Consider the following 22998-nt stretch of genomic DNA (forward strand, 5'->3'; position numbering starts at 1 on the left):
AGAAAAAGCGTAGAAATATTTTTACTTTAAATGTTTTTACTTTTGTATTTTTTTTATTTAAGCTACGCAAACCTGAAAGTTAAAAGAAAAAGCGTAGAAATATTTTTACTTTAAATGTTTTTACTTTTGTTTTTTTTTATTTAAGCTATGCAAACCTGAAAGTTAAAAGAAAAAGCGTAGAAATATTTTTACTTTAAATGTTTTACTTTTGTATTTTTTTATTTAAGCTACGCAAACCTGAAAGTTAAAAGAAAAAGCGTAGAAATATTATTACTTTAAATGTTTTTACTTTTGTATTTTTTTATTTAAGCTACGCGACCTGAAAGTTAAAAGAAAAAGCGTAGAAATAGTTTTACTTGAAATGTTTTTACTTTTGTATTTTTTTATTTAAGCTACGCAAACCTGAAAGTTAAAAGAAAAAGCGTAGAAATATTTTTACTTTAAATGTTTTTACTTTTGTATTTTTTTATTTAAGCTTAAGCTATGCAAACCTGAAAGTTAAAAGAAAAAGCGTAGAAATAGTTTTACTTTAAATGTTTTTACTTTTGTATTTTTTTATTTAAGCTACGCAAACCTGAAAGTTAAAAGAAAAAGCGTAGAAATAATTTTACTTGAAATGTTTTTACTTTTGTATTTTTTTATTTAAGCTACGCAAACCTGAAAGTTAAAAGAAAAAGCGTAGAAATATTTTTACTTGAAATGTTTTTACTTTTGTATTTTTTTATTTAAGCTACGCAAACCTGAAAGTTTAAAGAAAAAGCGTAGAAATATTTTTACTTTAAATGTTTTTACTTTTGTATTTTTTTATTTAAGCTACGCAAACCTGAAAGTTAAAAGAAAAAGCGTAGAAATATTTTTACTTTAAATGTTTTTACTTTTGTATTTTTTTATTTAAGCTACGCAAACCTGAAAGTTAAAAGAAAAAGCGAAGAAATATTTTTACTTTAAATGTTTTTACTTTTGTATTTTTTTATTTAAGCTACGCAAACCTGAAAGTTAAAATAAAAAGCGTAGAAATATTTTTACTTGAAATGTTTTTACTTTTGTATTTTTTATTTAAGCTACGCAAACCTGAAAGTTAAAAGAAAAAGCGTAGAAATATTTTTACTTGAAATGTTTTTACTTTTGTATTTTTTTATTTAAGCTACGCAAACCTGAAAGTTAAAAGAAAAAGCGTAGAAATATTTTTACTTGAAATGTTTTTACTTTTGTATTTTTTTTATTTAAGCTACGCAAACCTAAAAGTTAAAAGAAAAAGCGTAGAAATATTTTTACTTGAAATGTTTTTACTTTTGTATTTTTTTATTTAAGCTACGCAAACCTGAAAGTTAAAAGAAAAAGCGTAGAAATATTTTTACTTTAAATGTTTTTACTTTTGTATTTTTTTATTTAAGCTACGCAAACCTGAAAGTTTAAAGAAAAAGCGTAGAAATATTTTTACTTTAAATGTTTTTACTTTTGTATTTTTTATTTAAGCTATGCAAACCTGAAAGTTAAAAGAAAAAGCGTAGAAATATTTTTACTTTAAATGTTTTTACTTTTGTATTTTTTTATTTAAGCTACGCAAACCTGAAAGTTAAAAGAAAAAGCGTAGAAATATTTTTACTTTAAATGTTTTTACTTTTGTATTTTTTATTTAAGCTACGCAAACCTGAAAGTTAAAAGAAAAAGCGTAGAAATATTTTTACTTGAAATGTTTTTACTTTTGTATTTTTTTATTTAAGCTACGCAAACCTGAAAGTTAAAAGAAAAAGCGTAGAAATATTTTTACTTGAAATGTTTTTACTTTTGTGTTTTTTTATTTAAGCTATGCAAACCTGAAAGTTAAAAGAAAAAGCGTAGAAATATTTTTTACTTGAAATGTTTTTACTTTTGTATTTTTTTATTTAAGCTATGCAAACCTGAAAGTTAAAAGAAAAAGCGTAGAAATATTTTTACTTTAAATGTTTTTACTTTTGTATTTTTTTATTTAAGCTACGCAAACCTGAAAGTTAAAAGAAAAAGCGTAGAAATATTTTTACTTTAAATGTTTTTACTTTTGTATTTTTTTTATTTAAGCTACGCAAACCTGAAAGTTAAAAGAAAAAGCGTAGAAATATTTTTACTTTAAATGTTTTTACTTTTGTATTTTTTATTTTAGCTACGCAAACCTGAAAGTTAAAAGAAAAAGCGTAGAAATAATTTTACTTGAAATGTTTTTACTTTTGTATTTTTTTATTTAAGCTACGCAAACCTGAAAGTTAAAAGAAAAAGCGTAGAAATATTTTTACTTTAAATGTTTTTACTTTTGTATTTTTTTATTTAAGCTACGCGACCTGAAAGTTAAAAGAAAAAGCGTAGAAATATTTTTACTTTAAATGTTTTTACTTTTGTATTTTTTATTTAAGCTACGCAAACCTGAAAGTTAAAAGAAATAGCGTAGAAATATTTTTACTTGAAATGTTTTTACTTTTGTATTTTTTTATTTAAGCTACGCAAACCTGAAAGTTAAAAGAAAAAGCGTAGAAATATTTTTACTTTAAATGTTTTTACTTTTGTATTTTTTTATTTAAGATACGCAAACCTGAAAGTTAAAAGAAAAAGCGTAGAAATATTTTTACTTTAAATGTTTTTACTTTTGTATTTTTTATTTAAGCTACGCAAACCTGAAAGTTAAAAGAAAAAGCTTAGAAATATTTTTACTTTAAATGTTTTTACTTTTGTATTTTTTTATTTAAGCTACGCAAACCTGAAAGTTAAAAGAAAAAGCGTAGAAATATTTTTACTTTAAATGTTTTTACTTTTGTATTTTTTTATTTAAGCTACGCAAACCTGAAAGTTAAAAGAAAAAGCGTAGAAATAATTTTACTTTAAATGTTTTTACTTTTGTATTTTTTTATTTAAGCTACGCAAACCTGAAAGTTAAAAGAAAAAGCGTAGAAATATTTTTACTTTAAATGTTTTTACTTTTGTATTTTTTTATTTAAGCTACGCAAACCTGAAAGTTTAAAGAAAAAGCGTAGAAATATTTTTACTTTAAATGTTTTTACTTTTGTATTTTTTTATTTAAGCTATGCAAAACTGAAAGTTAAAAGAAAAAGCGTAGAAATATTTTTACTTTAAATGTTTTTACTTTTGTATTTTTTTATTTAAGCTATGCAAACCTGAAAGTTAAAAGAAAAAGCGTAGAAATATTATTACTTTAAATGTTTTTACTTTTGTATTTTTTTATTTAAGCTATGCAAACCTGAAAGTTAAAAGAAAAAGCGTAGAAATATTTTTACTTTAAAGAAGAATAAATGTCTGGTCTTTTTAAACTAGGGTAACCATACGTGCCATTTCGGGTGCGTCTTCCGGAAGTCGTATTTGTCGACCGCATACAGCATCGATGTTCTCACATTTCAGTTAAAGAGCACCTATTTCATTGCTAAAAACAACGTTATTTGGTATAATACAATGTGTTCGCGTGGTTTATGGTTCAAAAAACACATTATTTTCTACATACCATACGTTTACTTTAGGGTTTGTACCTTTTGCATATACTTAACATGTACTTATACACACTTACACACCAAAGGAAATGTAAAATTGTGAATTGGACAATAGGTGCTCTTTAAAAAATAAACAATCGTAGTTTCATTCTTACCTTGAAATGTAATGATTGCTTTTCCGAAATAGAACCTGAAATAATAAACCTCGATGGTGTATGCGTTCAACAGATATGACTTCCGGAAAATGCACCCGAAATCCTGTCCCAGGAAAATGGCACGTCGCCCTATTTTATACACATTGGGGTGGTTTTCCGGACAGGGATTACCTTAATCCAGGACTAGGCCATTAAATTATGATATTTCAGTCATTTTTAATCTCGCACTAATATATATTTTAAGATATGTCAGAGCAACTTGTTTTTCGATTAAGACAACACTAACATTTAAGTTAGTCTGGGACTAACTCTGGGAATGTATTTGTATTTAAGTTTTGGGAATTGTTTTATTAATGCTTTCAACATGAAATCTTAAAGTGCCAAAAATGTGTTTCCTATCCATTAGACATGCCACCAGTATAGAGAAATACCCAGCGCCCAGTTCACAACCAATATCAAACCAAATATTCATAATAACCAATAAAACCATTGGGGTTCCTTTGATGGTTTCTAAAATACACCACTTATTATTTGTACTCATTACCACACACAGAGACCTACATATTCATTACTGTCTCCATTGCAACCACTAAAGCACCAGAAATTATGTAATAGAGGCTATGCACGTGATGTCACTGTCGACGGAAGTGGCTGCGGTTTACGCCCATTGGGTAACAAAATAGACTCGTGGCGCAGCTTGACGTATTTCTGGTGAAATCTCAAGATGCTGGACTTATGCCGTGTTCCAGGTAACTCGTAACCCGTAAACCATGACTTATTAACCACAACTCTGAACTGGGAGTACATCGATCTAGTTCAAGTTCACGGGTGGGAAGTCACGGGTTTCACCACTGTTCCAGTGCGCTTTCAAAGGTAGAATGTTGCCTGAAACGCGTACTCCCAGTTTTGAGTCTTGAGTCGTAGTTTTAAAGTTGTGATTTATGGGCTCAAAAACCTGCCTGGAACCCAGCATTAGTCCCTGTCCCAAATGGCGCACTTCATGTGGACTTTCGGTCTCGTGGCCTTAAATTGCGCATGCTCCCTTAAGGGGGTTGCACACCGGACACGCAGCTCAGCCCCACGCAGTTCTAAAAAAATCGAACACATTGTTTCCTATGAGTATACGCACACTGGTGCTGACAGGTGGCGCCTGTCCGCGGCGCCCAGCTTTGACTTAGGAAGTTGCTCAAATCCCTGTCGCGCCACAGAGCGCCACTCACATAGTTTAACATTAAAAAACATCATATTTGTCCCAAATCGTTAGCGGTTTACATTGGCCGCTAACGTATATTTTGCATTTTCAAGTAGACGCTATCTGACTAAGCTCGCGCTATTTAATGTGCACTTCCGGTTTACGATACCTTCGAGTTGTCCTAGACGCGACTCGATGCGGCGCTGCGCGTCCGGTGTGCGACCGCCTTTAGTCTACGAGTCCGTCGGGTGTCCCATCTGTCATTTTTACGCTCCGAAGTATGCTCATCAGTGCCCCCTTTGCACCCTTGATGCGGTTTTCGCACTGCAGCAGGCTTTGCACACTTTACCAACCCAGAAGTCCTTGCGAAAGAGCAGAAAGACCAATCAAATGACGGAAGGGGGGAGTTCACACTGATGGGCAACTTCTCTTCCTATTTCCGGCGTGACGCTCGAGTGTGGCTCTGTCCCAAATGGCACACTCCAGACTTGTGGACCTCCTCAGAGTCCACACTTTGATGACATCATGTAGTGCAGACCTTAGGGACCCTTGACGCGAGTCCAAAAGGGCACACCGGAGTCGTATTTTAGAAATAGGAAGAGAGAGAAGTTGCCCATCAGTGTGAACTCCTCCCTTTTGTCATCTGATTGGTCTGATTGCTCTTTCGCAAGGACTTCTGGGTTGGTAAAGTGCGCGAAGCCTGCTGCAGTGCAGGCTTCGCCGAAGACCGCATCAAGGGTGTACTGATGAGCAGACTTCGGAGCGTAAAAATGACAAATGGAACACCCTACGGACTCGTAAACTAAGCGAGCACGCGCAATTTAAGGCCACGAGACCGAAGGTCCACATGAAGTGCGCCAGGGCCTCTGTCACAAAATACAACTTTGGTGCTCCCTCTTGGGCTGTTTCTCAATTCCAAGAACACAAAGAATTGACTTGCGTTCTCGTGGAGATCGGTCTTGCGAGGCAACCTCGGAAGAACGAACTCAGAAGGTCGCAAAACACAGAACGCACTAGTGAGAATTGAGATGTGTGCGATCTTCCTGTTGGTCACCTGACCTTTCACCGCGCAAGTCTGCACTCGATGCATCCTCGATATCAAGAACACATCCGGGTATTTTCATGCGTCCTCTGTACCTGCGTTCTTGCAAATTGGAATGAACTTCGATGGTTAATGACGACGTAGAGCGAAAACACAAGGACGCAAGATCGCTGAAGAAACGCATATTAAGGAACAGCCTTGGACTCGCGTCAAGGGTTCCAAGTATGGACTCTGAGGAGGTCCACAAGTCCGAAGTGTGCCATTTGGGACAGGGCCATTTTTATTCAGGAACGTTGGTTGCCAAAATAACACAGCTAATTTTGTTGATGCTTGGTTAATTTACATAGAAATAACTTATACTCCACACTTAATACCATAATGACATTTAAACAAATTAAAAAGTATATTTTTAAAGAAGAGAGGAGAGAACTTACAGCCACCACTGCTGTGTGTCATTTACAGCTTTAAGCCATCAGTCCTGCTGCAGTTCCTGTTGCTTTTTCCTCACATAGCAGTGACGGTGAGCTCTCACTGAGATCTCATTTGCGTCTCTTATTTTACCTGGCAATTTAAGACAACATTACAAAGACATTAATAACGTGATTATGAATCGTAAAAACAGCACAATGTAAGCTCTGCTAGTACAGAATGAACATGATTACAGAGATAAGACATAAAACTTGCAACATTTCTCGAGTTAGCACATCTGGAAAATTCTTCACACAACACAGGTTGTAAATTTGGCTAAATCCAGCAAACAATGAGTAAATTTTAGTAGATTCACCACCACTAGGTGGAGTTGTAAAAAGGTGTAAAATGTTTGGAAAGAACTGCTTTACACTATTTTGACCAGCAGGTGTCGCCAGCGTATATTTGTGGTTTAAAACGCTTCGAAAAACTGAATAAAATTTCGAAGTAATTGGTTCAATAGACACGAATCTTCGAGAAAAGCTACGTATCTCATTTTTTTTTAGCTACCTATGTATCTCCCATCAATACATTTTAGCGATTCTGCCGTTAAATCTCCCGCACCGGAAACTGAAGCGCAAACGCGAGTCAAAGCGGAAGTGACGCGTGCATGGATAAAGTCCATTTGTTTGCAGCGTGAAAGCAACAAAAAAAGCGTCGAAATGGGAAAAAGCTGCTGTGCGATAGGCTGTAAGAACAGATTTGCAAAAAATTCTAAGATATCGTTTTACAGACTACCGAAAAATACCGAAAGGAGAAATAAATGGATCGCTGCAATTCGCAGAAAGAACTGGAATCCAGTCGCCGAAACTTGGATCTGCAGTAGCCATTTTGTGTCAGGTAACGTAATGTTGATTTTTTTTTTTTTTGTATTAAAAATACCCTATGATGTATAAGTGAATGTGGTACTACACAAGACAGCTAGCTAGCTAGATTGATAGGCAGTGTTTAAAATATCGACAGATATAGGCACAAAGGAACTCATAAATGGATTGTTTACTTTAGACCATTACTGAACTTTGTAAACATCTTCCTCTCCCATCCTCTCCTCCTTGCTCCTCCCGTCTTTTTCCTGTGCAAAAATATAAATATGACATGCAAAACTTTTGTTTCTTTCAGGAAGTAAGAATGATAATCCCCTACACCCTGACTATGTGCCAAGCATATTTAGTTTCACCTCCAAAAGCGGTCGTAGACGGGCTGTCAACTACATGTCGAGATATGAAAGATCTCTAGCTGCCACAGCTCTTCTGGACATGCAAAAGAGTTTTGCTTCAAAAGCAGAGATGGATAAAAACAATTGCGTGTCCACAGCAGAGGTAATTTATATTAATACTACATAGAAAGCACAATATATGCAGGTTAAAGTTTCTACTTTAATGTTTCAAATAAGTTTTTGGAAAATAATCTGTGGGTGAAATAAGTGTTCCACTTACTTAATTTGACTGAATTTTAAATGATTAAAATAATTGAAGAGAAATGGGTCACACTAAGGATGGTAACAAAGTTTAAAAATGTAAAAATACAAGTATTTAATTTGTTGGTCTTTTAAGGGGGTCGCACACCGGACGCACAGCTCAGTCAGCGCCGCACAGCGCCATTTAAAAATAAATCGAACACATTGTTTTCTATGAGTGTACGCACACCGCGCAGACCCAGCTATGACTCAGGAAGTTGCTCAAATCCCTGTCGCGCCACTCGCATAGTTTAACGTTAAATAAAATCATATTTGTCCCAAATCATTAACGATTAACATTGGCTGCTAACGTATATTTTACATTTTGACTAAGCTTGCGCTATGAAATGTCCACTTCTGGTTCTACGATACCTCCGAGTTGTCCTTAGTGATGGGCAGAGCGAGGCTTCGTGAAACACTGAAACAGTTGAATCAATTGTGTCGAGGCTTCGAAACATTGTTCGAAACCGCCTCCACAGTGACACCTAGTGGTCATTTGCACGTATAGCCATGGCGCAGCCTTGACCAGGTTTTAGACGAGCGCTGACAAATTGTATCCCACATGTTGATTGATGGACACAAGTGGTCAGGTGGGAGAGTGGATAGTGTCCTCGACTCTCATGCAATAATCATTTGGATCGAACCCCCGGGAAACGCATTACTATTACCGTCGTCACAATGAAGTATATATATTTTGTTGTTGTTTTAACATCTGACTACATGAGCTTTTAGGCTCATCATTGTCAATAACTATAAGCTGGTCTATTTAATAAATAATTTTATTGAATAGAGATACCACATAAACAATAAGAAATTAATAAAATATATCAAGCCACCATGTCACATATAAATATCTGCTGTGTGTGGAAGGACTGATAATTTTTCCAGCCTTTGAAAAACTCCTCTCACAAAACCCACAAGGTCAATATGCGTTTATTTCACTTTTATACAGATGTGCGATTGTGGTGTCTGTTCCTGACCGTGCCAATCAAACGCTGATTCGGCAGACCACACCTGATAAAACACTTAGTGAAACACTTCGAGGCTTTGTTTGGTCATAGTCACGTGACATGGTTGTTTTGAATCACACTTCGGATCAGTAGGTTTGTTCGACTTCCTGCGGCGCCGCTAGAACAGACAGGCGGATTGCGTTAAAGTGCCGCGAGAGCGAGCCGAAAATAGACGACGTAGGATTTCTCGAATCGTTCTCGCGGTACTTTGACGTCATCTGGCTGTCGGTTCTTGCAGCGCTGCATGAAGTCGAACAAGCCTAGTGTTTCGACACATTTGCGCTTCGGGATCTCGCAAAGTTTCGGAACGACTGTTTCGCGTCAGCCATCCCTAGTTGTCCTAGACACGATGCTGCGCGGCGCTGAGCTGCGTGTCCTATGTACGACCCCCTTTAATGTCATAAAATTATTCTTCTAAATATGCTTGACAACATGACATTGAAAAACAGATTCATGTGTGTCGTGAGGGAACCATGTTACTTTTTTTTTATTTTAGAAATTATGTTTTGCTTAGGGAAAAATTAAATGGGACACATCCTGATGTTACCTTTAAAGGGACACTCCACTTTTTGTGAAAATTTATTCCAGCTCCCCTAGAGTTAAACATTTGATTTTTATCGTTTTTGAATTCATTCAGCTGATCTCCGGGTCTGGCGGTAGCACTTTTAGCATAGCTTAGCATAATTCATTGAATCTGATTAGACCATTAGCATCACGCTAAAAAATAACCAAAGAGTTTTGATATTTTTTTCTATTTAAAACTTGACTCTTCTGTAGTTACATCGTGTACTAAGACCGACTGAAAATTAAAAGTTGCAATTTTCTAGGCAGATAATATCATTGCACCTCCTGCCGCTATGTTACGACAGCAAAGTCCTTGATTATTACACCAGAATGAGAGTATAGTTCCTAGCCACATATGCCTAGAAAATCGCATTACACAATGTTTTGATGCTGGATTACACATTGTTTTGATGCTTGAAACACCCCTTTCTTTTGTTTTTGACTCAGGAACAGATTGTTGAGGTCCCAGGCACGGAGGTCCAGACAGAGATGACACAAAGTGATGTAACCGCTTTACATGAACAGATAAAATCTTTAAACGCCGAATGTTTTTCACTTAGGGATCAAGTTCACAAATTAGAACACGAGTTGAAACGGCGTACCCTTGACCCTTCCGAGTTTGATGACGGCAAAATGAAATACTTCACCGGACTACCCAATTTACAGACATTCATGCTAGTGTTCAATTTGATCTCAGCAGAATTTCCTAAAACTGCAAAACAGCAGTTAACGGCTACTCAGGAACTACTTCTTACACTCATGAAGCTCCGCTTCAATCTGTCCGAGGAATTTTTGGGCCACATCTTCTTGATTCATCAGTCAACTGTATCAAGGATGTTTCGACGCTGGATAAACGTCATGGCAAGCAGGCTTCATCCTTTCATATTGCCAGGAAGAGTAGACCTGGCCCCAGACCCAACCCCAGACCCAGCTTGCCTTACTGAGGACAGTGGGTTACTTGACAAGCTCTTGCCAGAGGACTTGGTACTGGCTGACCAGGATGACGGTGTTGACAGTAATGACACTGTTGGCTTGCTTTCTGCAGAACTGGAAACACCACTGGAACACACACAAGAGAAGAAACAGCTTAGCTGCAAAAAAAATGACTCAGCTGGAGAAATTTCACGTGTGAAAAGAACACGTGTTGAAAAAGTGATTGGAATGTTGAAGCAGAAATACACTATTCTAAGTTCAACTCTGCCTGAACACCTTACTAGAGTTTTACAAAACGAACGAGTGGAGGACAATCTTATAGATAAGATTGTGTTAACATGTTGTGCTCTATGTAATCTTTGTGAAAACAAAGTGCCTTCAGATTAATGGAGTGTTTGTTTGTGTAAATTGTTATTTAAACCACCTGTCATAACTTGACCGTGATACTAAAAACACGATCTAAGTTTGATGTTGACTGTCATTAATAACAGACAATAGAATAAACTACATTTTGTAAATAGTTATATTGTAATTTTATGATTACAAATGTAATATTTCATTTAGTAATGTATATCGGGTTTTTTTACGGTAATGTATATATATATTACAGTTTTGGGTGACACACAATTAAAAACAAAAACTAACAGTGACAAACATCCCTGTTGTGCTCTGATGTAAATTGTGAGTTATGTTTGTAAAGTTATCTTGACAAATAAAAGTGATACTCTGCGAGATAAGGTCTCCTGACAACTATTTTAGTTTTTACTGTGCGTTCACACCAGCCGCGGTAGAGGCGGCAAAAACGCGCCATTTGCGCGTAGTTGGACGCTTAGTGATTAGAGACATTCACATGGAACTTCACGTCATGGGATGGGCTTCTGCGACTCCGCTCGCTCCCTGTAATCTCATCACTACTAGAGCAAGCTCCTGATTGGTAAACGCGGCTCGAAGATTCGCCAAAGTTCCGATTTTTCAACTCGCGCGATTCCTGCGGCAACGCTCAATTCGCGCGGAACGCGCCTCAGGATGCCTATTCGCATTTTTGCATTGACTTACACTGAGCATCTGTGATTGACATATCCCTAAACACCTGGTTACATTTGGCAAGAAGCTTACTGTAGGTCAAAGATATGTTTTAGTATCAAAGATTTCCTAATGGGGTAGGATAGACATCTTTAAGAGCCGTAGGGATGAAGTCTTTTGAATGTCTTGGAGCTACAGATAGCACAACAGCTCTCAGGTTCACTTCTTTAAGTTTATCCAAGAAGTCTGCTATTTCTTTTTCAGTGGGTTTGGGTTTATCCGCAGCATTACAGTGCCCGGACATAGTTTTGCTGTCTATAATCATATTTCCATAACAATATTATGATATGTTACAGTAATTCGATATATAGTATATTTATTTCAAGGGGGCATTTTAACCTCTTAAACCCTGAGGACCCAGTCCCGGGTACAAAATTTCGTATTTTGACTCAAATAAAATATTCTTTTAATCTTTAATGGTCCATCATGGACCCCAGTAACACATATGAGATACTGTTTGAAAGCTTAGACTCTCTACTTTCTCCAGATATGCATCACTTTGAGAAATCTTTTACTGTAAGAAAGTTATTTACACTTAATTTACACTATCACCCCCCCCATAATTTTTTATATGATTTAATATTCACATATTTCATATTTTTCAAGTATGACAAACATGGGCAAGTCTTATATCAACTGAAAGCTCTCATTCTCAGGAATAAGGCTACAGCGTTATTTTTGTTCTATTATCAACACATATCCAACAATAGTTGAATGAATAATAAGGTAAAAAATCGTCTTTTGTAAACATATGGGAAAATTGAGTGTGGACTGCCTCAGATAGCACATATAGCCACAAATGATACACCATCTTTTCTCTTAGGTCCTACTCTAAAAAATGAGTCCATTCACAGCATTTTCTTAGGTTGTGTGCATGAATAATCCCTTGCTATTTATTATATGTCCAAAACAAAAAATCAATATTTATATGAAAAATGTATTTTCGGACACTTCAGTAAAATGAAAATAACTTTTGAATGCGACATGCTAAAGAGATCATTCTTTTTTTGTGTGTTTACTGTCTGCTGCTGGTAACAACCAGAACTGTTTGCAGTCTGCTAGAGCACACAGAACCAGAGTTATACACTATCAGAGGCAGTATTTACAACATATAAAAAGAAAATTTGGTGTTTCCTCATATGAAAAACAACATAAATAACACTATTTGTCACAAACAGCAGCTTTTTATGTAACTTCAAAGGGTTTTCTTTAAAATGATATAAAGCAATTGCATTTATTCCACTGTATGTGGTTATGGGAGCACTTCAAATGTTTTTTGGCAGAAATTTAACTCCATAAGCGTATTATTCCTCCCATCAGTTGGAGTAAAATAACTTTTGCATAGATTATGATAGAGAAAAAAATCTTTTTTCCTCTGTAAGCTGGCTATCGCTGGAATCAAACAAAACTGTCTGCAGGGAGCTGAGGCACTCAGGGCCAGAGTTATATACTTTAAAAATACAGACTTTAGAAAAAAAAACCATCAAAAAGCGCCTATTTATTTTTGTGTTTATTAGAGGACTGACATCACATACAACCATGTTTAGCACTTTCAACAGTGTTTTATGTAATTTCAAAGGGTTTCCTGTAAAATGATACCAAACATTTGTATGTAAACCTCTGCATGTGGGTATGGGAAGCTTTTGAAATTGGGTAGGCCAAATCCAGGCGAAAATCCCCAAAATAGCTTCAGGGTGGAAGAAGTTAAAAAACTTTAAATAAATCTGGTGTCCCCATGTGAAGTTCTAGTTAAAAATACTATATAGATAATTGATTATAGCATGTTAAAATTGCCACTTTTAGGTGTGAGCAAAAATGCCATTTTGGGTGTGTCCTTTTAAATGCAAATGAGCTGATCTCTGCACTAAATGATTAAGGGGGAGTTTTATCAAAAAAATTTATAATTTTTTTTTTTTGTAGTCATTGAATTTACTAGGATGGATTAATGATTATAAATAATTATTGTGACACTATTCATTTAATCATGTGACTTCCTATCTGTTCAATTTGTTGAATCATGTGACTTCCTATCTGTTACCTTAACAGCTGTTATTGATTACTGGTCTTAACTAGGAAGTGAGCTGTTTGTCAAACACTTCAAGCCCTGACGAAAGCCTTGTTGGCTGAAACGCGTAGGCATGTTTTTATTCTACTTAGCCATGTATTAATAAAGGCTTTTTAATCTTTATCCTCCTGAGTGCCTCAGACCCTATTTTAAAATATATGTGGATCCCTTCACTGAAGAGCACCGGAGGTACTTACACACTTTTTTACACCCGAGAAGCACTTCCAGCATTTTTCTGCTTTTTGTATCAGGAGTTTTATCCCCTTCTGACATCACAAGGGGAGCCAAATTTCAATTACCTCTTTTTTCACATGCTTGCTGAGAATGGTTTACCAAAACTAAGTTACTTGGTTGTTCTATCACACTTTTTAGGATGATAGAAGCATTGGGGACACAATTATAGCACTTAAACGTGCAAAAACTCAGATTTACATAATATGTCCCCTTTAATATCTTCTCATGTAAAGCTGCTTTGCAACAATTAACACTTGTGAAAAGCGCTATATAAATAAAATTGAATTGAATTGAATTGAACACAATACCACATGCACTAGCAATTTGTAGTATAATTCTATAATATACAACAGGTAACTACATTAACAATAGTAAACACTACAGTATCCTACAGTATTTATTTTCCCATGTGGAAGGTTTTTGTTTCGTTTTCGTTGATCCGAAAAAATGTCAGGAAAGGAGGGTCTTTGTAAATGTCACGTGAGTCTCTCTTGAGGGTCCGTCAACGTAACCCCCATGCTTCTTGGTGGTTTTGCCCACGGAAACTTGACGCGACATACTTTTTTATATTTAGGTTTTGCCATCGTCCCACGGTCACAACAACCTCAGGATTATTTTAACATTAATGACGCGCGTGACGAGGCTTTGTTCGTGAAGCCCACAGCAGGATTTCACGCAGACTCGTCGGTGCTCCGTTGGCGTCTTCTTTTATTACAGCACACGGACACGGTGCTCTAAATATGGGGAAGAGCTGCGCTATGGCCTCCGCCGTCCCGGTTGTTCTGCTCCTGTCTGCGGCTTTATTCACCACAACAGTCGGTAAGCGAGGGCAAGAACCCTTATGAAATTAAAAACATGAATGTTTTTGTGGTAACCATGGTTTATTGGTGTATTGATTACCACGGGCAAACTCATGGTTGTTTTGTGGCAACCATAGTTTAACTAATGTTTTTGGTTAATTTTCGTTTATAAACAAACGATTTCTTGGCTTTTAGACGTGTGAATTAACAGTTATAAAGTAACGTTACGAACAGCTGAGTGGGTTCGTCCGGACAAACAAGGCGCGTCACGCTGATAGAGGACTTATATTTAACGTTATCCCGATAAATTTGATAAATGTAGTTTTCCGAGTTCATTTTGCCGTTGTTTCACTGTATACGTATAAATAAACACACTTCATTATTTTTCCCTCACGAAAATTTCACTTCGGTAAAATTATTTTTTAAAACCACGATTAGTTAAACTGGTTTTGCTAATAGTAAAAACTGATTAGCGAGAACAGATCGAGTCATTTAAGGCCGTTATCTGCCGATCCCGATTTGCGGCAGATCTATCGGAGCATCCCTAACTTTTACCACAAAGGAATGGTTTGTTAACTGTAACTGTAGTTTTTTTCGTTTTATTTGTAGTTCAACCATAGTAAAGACACATTTACTATGGTTTCAGTAGTGCAATAACCATAAGTGATATTTGTATGTAAACTATTTTTTTAATTCAAAGCAAAAAACATGGTTGCTCCACTTTTAATAACGCAATGATTAATTAATTAATTTAATGATTAATGTTTTTCATTTGTTAAATGTATCATTTTCAAAAGTGTTGAAAGGTTTTGATTTCAAGGGAGCTATTTTTAGTAGTAATTGTTTGTTTTTACTTCCCTTAGGAAAATTAACCACGGTTTAATCACAGTAACTGTGGTTTAACCATCATATTTGTATAACCAAAGTAATCACACATTTACCATTTTTAAATCACAGTTTAACCATAATATCTGTAGTAAAACTGTTGTTAAACTAATGGTAATCAATTCACCAATGTAATACAATTTACTATATTTAATTGAAAATGATTGATTTTCATATTGGTTGTTTTTGTAATCATGCATGCCAATAAAAATTAGCTTCTGTAGTTTGTCGTTGCTAAATGATCTCCCAACTGAAAATCCAGCTAAGACTAGCATAAGCTGGTAGCTGATTTAAGGTGGCAGTAGCTGGTTTAAGCTGGTCCTCCCAGCCTGGCAAAGCTGGTCAAGCCACACCAGCAAAGTCCAGCTTAAAAAGAGACCAAAACTCAGCTAGACCAGCTTGCTTCACCAGCAAAACCAGCCCAGGTCTTAGCTGGATTTTTCAGTAGTGCGATTCATTTTCCCAAACTTTGAAATCCGCTCACGCCAAATGACGTAAAAAACAGCCAGAAGAATAAACATGGTATTCCCTGGCCTCACATTTCTCTTGTCCTTTTGTTTTGTTTAGCCGATGATGACTGTAAGAGCTACATGACCAGCAATGGCATATTCAAGGGGCCCATTGACTGCAATTATAACCGGTTCTGCTGTGGAACCTGTGATGACCGATATTGCTGCACCGATCTACTGGAGAAGTTTTCAGAGGATGCACAAGCTTTTTGTGAATAGTAAGTTTTTGTGTCTTTCAAAGTATAGATGATCACTTTGTTAATCAATGCGTTAATGTTTCGGATACTAAGTGATCAGTTTTAACGATGGCAATTTGCTGTATTCTGTTTTGCTTATTCGAGTTTAAGGTTGCATTAACTTTATGATGTTCGATTAGTAAAGGATATACAGTATACTGGTTGTCATCACAAATTCATATACTTCTTGTAGTTGAAGGTCTGCCTTTCAGATTTCAGAAATAAGTTTAAGCTTACAACCAGGATTAGCTGCTTCTAGACAATTGTTTTTCACTTATCATTTCCCCACTGATTTTAGGGTTCAGTTATGGTTATGGTCGAGGAAGGTTAATTAACAAAAATGTTGTTCTTGGGTCAACACAATATGTTGCCCTGAGTACATCGCTCACTTGGCAAAATCAGGTCAAGCGTAGTTGAAGTCTACATTATTTCCAGGGATGCAGCGTACAGACGGCCGATAATCGGTAATGGCATATAAAAGCGTTTTTCCTGAACGACCACAGAAATGTAGTATGCTCTGCACTTCTAGGATTTCATTTGAAACATGAAGTAAAAACTATCGGTATTGGTAGATGTCATTTTAAGTAATTGGATATCGGTATCAGCACAGACATTTTTATCGGTGCATCCCTAATATTAACAAAACTATGTCCTCTACATGAGATAAAGAAAACATTTAAAACCTTTAAAGAAAACCCCATAAAAGGAAATAAATTTAGCCAAACTTCCTCAATACAGACATGGCGGGTTAGACATACAAACTCTCCAAATCATCCATGCAAGAAATGGAGGTTTAATGTGTTTTCTAATGTTTGTTTATTGATTTTTAAGTGAGTTATACGACAATGAGATCAGGTCTATCGCTTTGGGCGTGTCGGTGGCAGCGATCGTAATCGCCATCATTATCTTCACCATCTGCTGCGTCTGTCCCTGCTGCTGTTTCTACAAAATGTGCAGGAAACCTAGACGTAAGTATGCATACATGTGTATGTCTTCAATATAAAATATTACGGTTTTTAATTGTGAAGGTGGTCATTCTCTGGGTTTTCAACGTGAAGTCTTTTAAAAATTAGCAAAAAAAGAAAACAAGTGCAATTTGGGTGCGTTTCCAAGTTGTTCAAGTGAATGACGACGTTCGGGATTGTGACGACGTCGAGCCCCATATATGGAAAAGACATCGTCAGCTGATACAGCTAAATGATCAGTCACGTGGGTTTAATGTTCCCTACGTCAGAATTTATTCGGCATAATTTGCACAAGTCAAAAACCACATTAAGCAAGGGTAAAAAACTTTAGCTAGTTAAGCATTTTTTGTTAAATTTAGTGTTACCATCACTTGTTTTTTATGCAATACGTTAAAATGTGCATAAAATCAGTGTGATGGAAACCCAACTATTGAAGAAGAATATTTTGTGAGGAACTTGTCAATCACATCACGTGTCTCTTCCACCCCCCATTGTCCTTTATTTAGTAATTTATAGTGATCGACCGATATATCGGCCGGCCGATACATCGGGCCGATTTTAGCAGGTTTTAGGTGTATCGGCATCGGCCGATTCGCGGCTTGCGTTCGCCGATAGTTTTTCCCCGGCATTAATTACAGACAGGCGCCCACAGGCAGCTCTGTGTTGCTGGAGGCTGCCTGCAGCCCGTGCATTGCCCCTCCCCCCACTAGCAGAGCGGAGCGCTCCAAGCCTGCTCTGGTAAGCTTTAAACTTCAAAGCCTCTTTTAACTGTTTGACTGAAATATTGCCATATACTTTGAAAGTGTTATCACGTTGCTCTATATGTGCGTGCAACCATAGCTAAGAAAGTTTGGTGGTCCTAATGGAAAACGCGAATGCCTATAAAACTGCTTGCCATTGTATTTAGGGAGCTTCAAATAGCTATGCATACGGCAGCTCATACGAACACTGGTCATTGGATTAAATAATGCTGACGTTGTTCCGTGATTTCGTGGTATTTATAGGAGTTTTATTCAGCGACCACCAGTCTGATGTTTGGACGCGACGCGTGCTCATAATGCCGCAAGCGAACGCAGGTCATGTGATCAGCCGAACAGCTGATCATAGCTGGACAGGGTGGGTTTTTAATCCTCATCTCCATAAATATATGTAGTAGTAAAAGGCTAAAAATCAATATCCATTGCTGATAGTTTCTCTTCATTGTGGAGAGCGCAGTTCATGGTTGCATACGTTTATGGTTGTTAATGCGGAGTTTCGCGGAATTTTCGTCAGCGAAAAAAATTAAGAAATTCGACCAAAAGCACTTAGTTCCAAACAGTTCCCACATGACTTTTATGTGACCGGAGAAGTGTTGTTTTGTAAGTTTTGTCAACATTTCCGTTCACTGGGACCGCAAAGATACATGCACTCTCTCATCCATGTCTCTCTCACTGCACATCTCCCACGTGCACGCGCTCTACTATCTGACCGAAGTCCGTACACAAATCCTCATGTATTTGTTCAGTTTTATGCGTTTTAAGCGAGCTGAGGCAAACCAACTATCCCTCGCATTTATTATAGGGCACTAGAGTGTGTGAGATACAGAAGTGGGGCAATCCGCATGTTATTCAGAATTCTTTTTAAGTTGTTTTTTGATCAGTATTGCTGTTTACATTTTCCTTGTCTTCTTATGAAAGACATTTGCTCTACAAGAGATTAAGTTAAGTGCACTAAAACTTAAGACCTAAGCATTAAATAGGTTGTTAATAGTTGGTTACTTTCATGGATAAAGTAAAGTGTTCGCCTTGTTATGCTGCTTGGTTGCTGCTACTGTGTGCAATGGTGTAATTATTATTTTATTTATGTATTTTAAGCAGCACTGAATTTTTTTACTTGTTCAACCTCACCTTTTTTTTTACTATTTGTTAAATATAGTTCAGTAAATGTTCCTTTTTTAAATTAAGAGTTGTAACATTTGGTTTTATCATTGTGTCATTTTTATGATATAAACTGAATGAGAAAAAGCAGTATCGGCTCCAAATATCGGCTAAAGAAAATCGGCAGCCTGTATCGGTCATCGGCTAAGGCTGATGGAAAAAAATCGGTATCGGCATCGGCACAAAAAAATCCATATCGGTCGATCCCTAGTAATTTATTAATCGGAAACGGAAATTTATTTTTACCAGCCTTGTTTTTTTTTCGTCGTGCATGGTGACATACTTTCTGGCCTTTCAGAACATTCTCCACCAATTTCACAATACTGTTATCCCCCATTTCACAATACTGTAACCCCCCCCAAAAAAATAATGCTATTCGCCATTTAAATCGCATTTACATCATAGTTGTATTTTTGTAAGTCATGCCAATAAAACTAATTACGCCATTTATTTATGAGATTGACCTATTTAGAAAAAGTACAGAAATGTCGTTATATCATTGGCAGCATGTGAAGACATTTTCCGACCTTACTGCCTCTAATATAAATTCAGGAATGCGACTCGCTGTTGGAAAAAATGAATGCTGGAGCATTGTGGGATTCCCCACCCAGTCTGACTGCGTCAGCATCAACCACGAGTGGGGGGGGCACTTGTTTATGCATGTCAAATATGTTGGATTGTTTGGAGTTAATTGATCACAGATTTACATGTTGCTTTTATCTATTCTTTGTGCAGCTATAATGACAACAGCAACAACTACGGTCATAACTTCCCAATACCCTCAGCAACCCGTCATACAGGGAGGTCAGTACCCACCATACCAGCCTATGCCCCCTCAGCACGGGTACGGAGGTCAGCCGGCTTACGGAGGGCAGCCCATGCCGACCGGACCGTATCAGCCACAGCCATATGCAGTGGGACCACCACCACCCCCATATCAGGAAGCTGGTAAGATCTGTAAAGCTTAAAGGGATAGTACACCCAAAAATGAAAATTCTGTCATCATGTTCTTACCCTCATGTTGTCCTAAACCTGAGTGAATTTTTTTATTTCGCTGAACACAAACTAATATATTTTGATAAATGATGGTTAGCACACAGCTGATTGTAACCGCTGACTTCCATAGTAGGAAACCAAATATTACGGAAGTATTGTGATAAATGATGTTAAGCACACATTTGATGGTACCCATTGAAGTTCATCATATTTGTTTTTTCCTACTATGGAAGTCAATGGTTCCCCTTTAAAGGCACACCACTGAACTTTTTGGCCACTATGGGGTGCTAGACATCTATTTTTCACGTCTAGCGCCCCTAGAGGCCACAAGCGCCGCAGTACTGTCGCAAAGGAAAAGAAGACAACTCTTTAGGTCACAAAGTGTGCCTTCCAGCATGTCATGTGTCATATAATATAATTTCATGGGTTTTATTTTCCTCAAATGCTAAAAAAAATCACGTACCTCACGTTAACAAGTCAGTTGTAATGGTGGTCACTTGGTTAAAGTTTATATTTTTAAAAATTACCCTAAAGGGGAATCACACCTGCTTGTTTATTTGAATTTGTCGTTTTAAGTGAACATAAACTATAACTGTGTGTCGTCTTACAGGAGGTCCAGGATATCCTGCTCCTTACAGCCAGGCAGCTTTTAATCCCGGTCAGGCTTCTTATCCCATACATCCTCCGGTTCAGCCTGGTTTTACTCAACCACCAACAGACTACAACTCAACTCAACCGGCGTACAACCCAGCCTACATGCCACCACCAAAGACCGGTTACTAAACCACGAGCATCTGTGACGTCAGTTTTCACCGGATCACGGAAGTGACTCAATTCCACAATCAAATCACAGAGGAAGCATTCTCATCCTTTCAAAAGGATGTTTGGATTAAAAATACTGACTTGCTTTTTTAACTCTTGTTTTTGACCAACGTCTCTTTCGTTGCACACGTCACGTAAATGTAGTTTTCTCTACTCCCCCGCCATTTGTAGCCACAAGCCATATATTTAGCACCGTTTGGTTCTCGTTCTGTTTTTCTACATTTAGCAAAAAGGGAATTATTTGTTTTTTTAGCCACAGCATTGAAACACTCCACGTTTGTTTCTTAAGTGCCTTATAGTTGAGGCACTCACTTTATTTTATAACAAGAATTTGCACAAAACATCGACACTTTATATTTGTGCTTGGTGCATTCAGACGATCATGAATGTAAAATCAGCATGCCGTTCAGTTTAACGTCACATTAATCTGTGAAAGTCATGTCAGACTTTATAGTTTTTATGTACAGTCGAAGATCCAGAATATGCCTTGTACGAATGGACACGTTTATCGCAGGGTTCAATATAAACTGAAGATTTTATTTATGTCTGGTTTAGTTTGTTTGCTATTGTAATAGTTGTGATATTTTCTGCAGTTGCGAGTGCATTTTGTTAATCACAGCAATTATGCTTTTGCGCAACTTGTAGCAAATAAGGGACCCTGTTGTTAGCAAAAAACCTACTTCATTTTTTTTTTCGAATGAGGGCGGCAGCTCATTTTAGAAATTTCCCCTGTGACTTCTTTCCTTGAGGTTTTGAATAGCAACAGCTTCTGAATACAGGCAAACGATATAATAAATACAGTGTGCAAGGTTAGAAAGAGGGTGAAATTTTAATCTTCTTCAACACTTCTGTCTATAGAGACAGAGCGCAGCGCGTCATAACCTGAAAACCACGCCCACCGGGGGGAAAACAATCCAACCGTCTCCACTGACTTTGTGTTGGGAGAGGCTGCCTCCTTGTCATTTCTGGCTTATAACAAAAAACCAGTGGCGTAGCGTCTGGGCATGCAGGGTATGCACGTGCAAATGGGCCCAGGCCAATAGGGGGCCCGCCCCAGCTTTTAATAAAAAAATTTTTTTTTCAATTTAATTTTTATTTGTGGCCGCAATAAATATATTTTTGTATGCATATCATGTGTTGTGATTATTATTTCTACATAATTTCTCATTTTTCCGTCATTTCTTGTTTGTGTGTATAATTTTTTTTGCATTCCACGGCTGCCGTAGACTACTACGCTATCATTTTTTTACATGACGCATCGCCGCGCCAAAAAAAAAGAAAACACAGTGTGAAAGGTTATTATAACGGCTATCTACATGAACATTAAGGATGGACAAATATAAACATAAAAGTGGGGCCTTAAAGAGAAAAGACAAGGCGGAGAAGTTAGTCACGAGTCAAAAACTACCCAAAACATTTCATTTTTCTTTATTTAAATCTACCCTTTAAAGTAAAAAAGTAAAGTCAAAATATTTGACTACCTTATTAAAAGTATATGTTGTTAACAGACCTGCACACCACAGTTAACAGTGCCAACGGGCAAGGTAGGGGGGGCTTTGGCTTAAGGGGGCCCGCAAATTTTTTTGCATATGGGCCCGGGACTGACTTGCTACGCCAATGCAAAAAACAGAGTGGTGCCTGGGGGCTGTTGTGTGGCGGTGTGTGCAGCTAACAGGCCAAGGAACCCCAGAGGTGGGTTTTTGTGGGCTGTCGAGCCGTAGAGCCCTGCCTTTAAGGAGAAAAAAAGTGGAAACAGGCAACTTTTCATAGTAGTCCTATTAGTAGAACTGCGTCCACTAGGGGGAAACGTAGGCGGCGATCCACTTTATTCTCCTTGAAGGCTGGGTTTTGCGGCTCGACGGCTTGTAAAAGCGTATTTCTGGGTTCTTTGGCTTGTTGGCTGTGCATGTTGTCGCGCGGCAGCTTTGAGGCATTGTTCTGTTTTTTGTTGTGGGCCGGAGGTGACAGGGAGGCGGCCTCTCGCCGTGCGGGGTCGGTGGAGACGGTTGGATTGTTTCCCCCCCGAGGGGCGTGGTTTTCAAATGTGCATAACTGCGCTCTGTCTCTATTCTGTGTCTTTCTTTCTATAAAGAAAATATTTCCACTGATTCTTTGTGGGTTACGTCATTTTTGAAGTCCATTATATTTGTTTGATGTGGTCTGATCTCCGTTTTGTGCATCTCCATCTATTTATGAC

At 37.2% G+C, this 22998-nt stretch overlaps 2 protein-coding genes across 2 annotated transcripts; both read left to right on the top strand.

Annotated features, from left to right (window-relative positions):
* The first annotated feature begins 6888 nt into the window (after positions 1-6888).
* On the top strand, positions 6889-11027 carry LOC129452742 (uncharacterized). The gene is made up of 3 exons (XM_055216768.2): positions 6889-7167; positions 7447-7646; positions 9805-11027. Exons 1-3 carry the CDS (start codon positions 6990-6992, stop codon positions 10675-10677), a joined length of 1251 nt encoding a protein of 416 aa, XP_055072743.2. The 5' UTR covers positions 6889-6989; the 3' UTR covers positions 10678-11027.
* Positions 11028-14170: 3143 nt separating this feature from the next.
* Positions 14171-22909, top strand: LOC129452747 (protein shisa-5). The gene is made up of 5 exons (XM_055216774.2): positions 14171-14491; positions 15925-16084; positions 16934-17070; positions 19719-19931; positions 20590-22909. Exons 1-5 carry the CDS (start codon positions 14413-14415, stop codon positions 20760-20762), a joined length of 762 nt encoding a protein of 253 aa, XP_055072749.2. The 5' UTR covers positions 14171-14412; the 3' UTR covers positions 20763-22909.
* The last annotated feature ends 89 nt before the right edge of the window (positions 22910-22998 follow it).

The sequence above is a fragment of the Misgurnus anguillicaudatus genome, chromosome 23, assembly GCF_027580225.2.
Source record: "Misgurnus anguillicaudatus chromosome 23, ASM2758022v2, whole genome shotgun sequence".
In the NCBI taxonomy this organism is placed as follows: Eukaryota; Metazoa; Chordata; class Actinopteri; order Cypriniformes; family Cobitidae; genus Misgurnus; species Misgurnus anguillicaudatus.

Coding starts and splice junctions, on each gene's coding strand:
- LOC129452747 (XM_055216774.2), top strand. CDS start 14,413: ATGGGGAAGAGCTGCGCTATGGCCTCCGCCGTCCCGGTTGTTCTGCTC. Junction 16,085..16,933: donor GCACAAGCTTTTTGTGAATA/GTAAGTTTTTGT, acceptor TTGATTTTTAAG/TGAGTTATACGACAATGAGA. Junction 19,932..20,589: donor ACCCCCATATCAGGAAGCTG/GTAAGATCTGTA, acceptor GTCGTCTTACAG/GAGGTCCAGGATATCCTGCT.
- LOC129452742 (XM_055216768.2), top strand. CDS start 6,990: ATGGGAAAAAGCTGCTGTGCGATAGGCTGTAAGAACAGATTTGCAAAA. Junction 7,168..7,446: donor CAGTAGCCATTTTGTGTCAG/GTAACGTAATGT, acceptor TGTTTCTTTCAG/GAAGTAAGAATGATAATCCC. Junction 7,647..9,804: donor ATTGCGTGTCCACAGCAGAG/GTAATTTATATT, acceptor TTTTTGACTCAG/GAACAGATTGTTGAGGTCCC.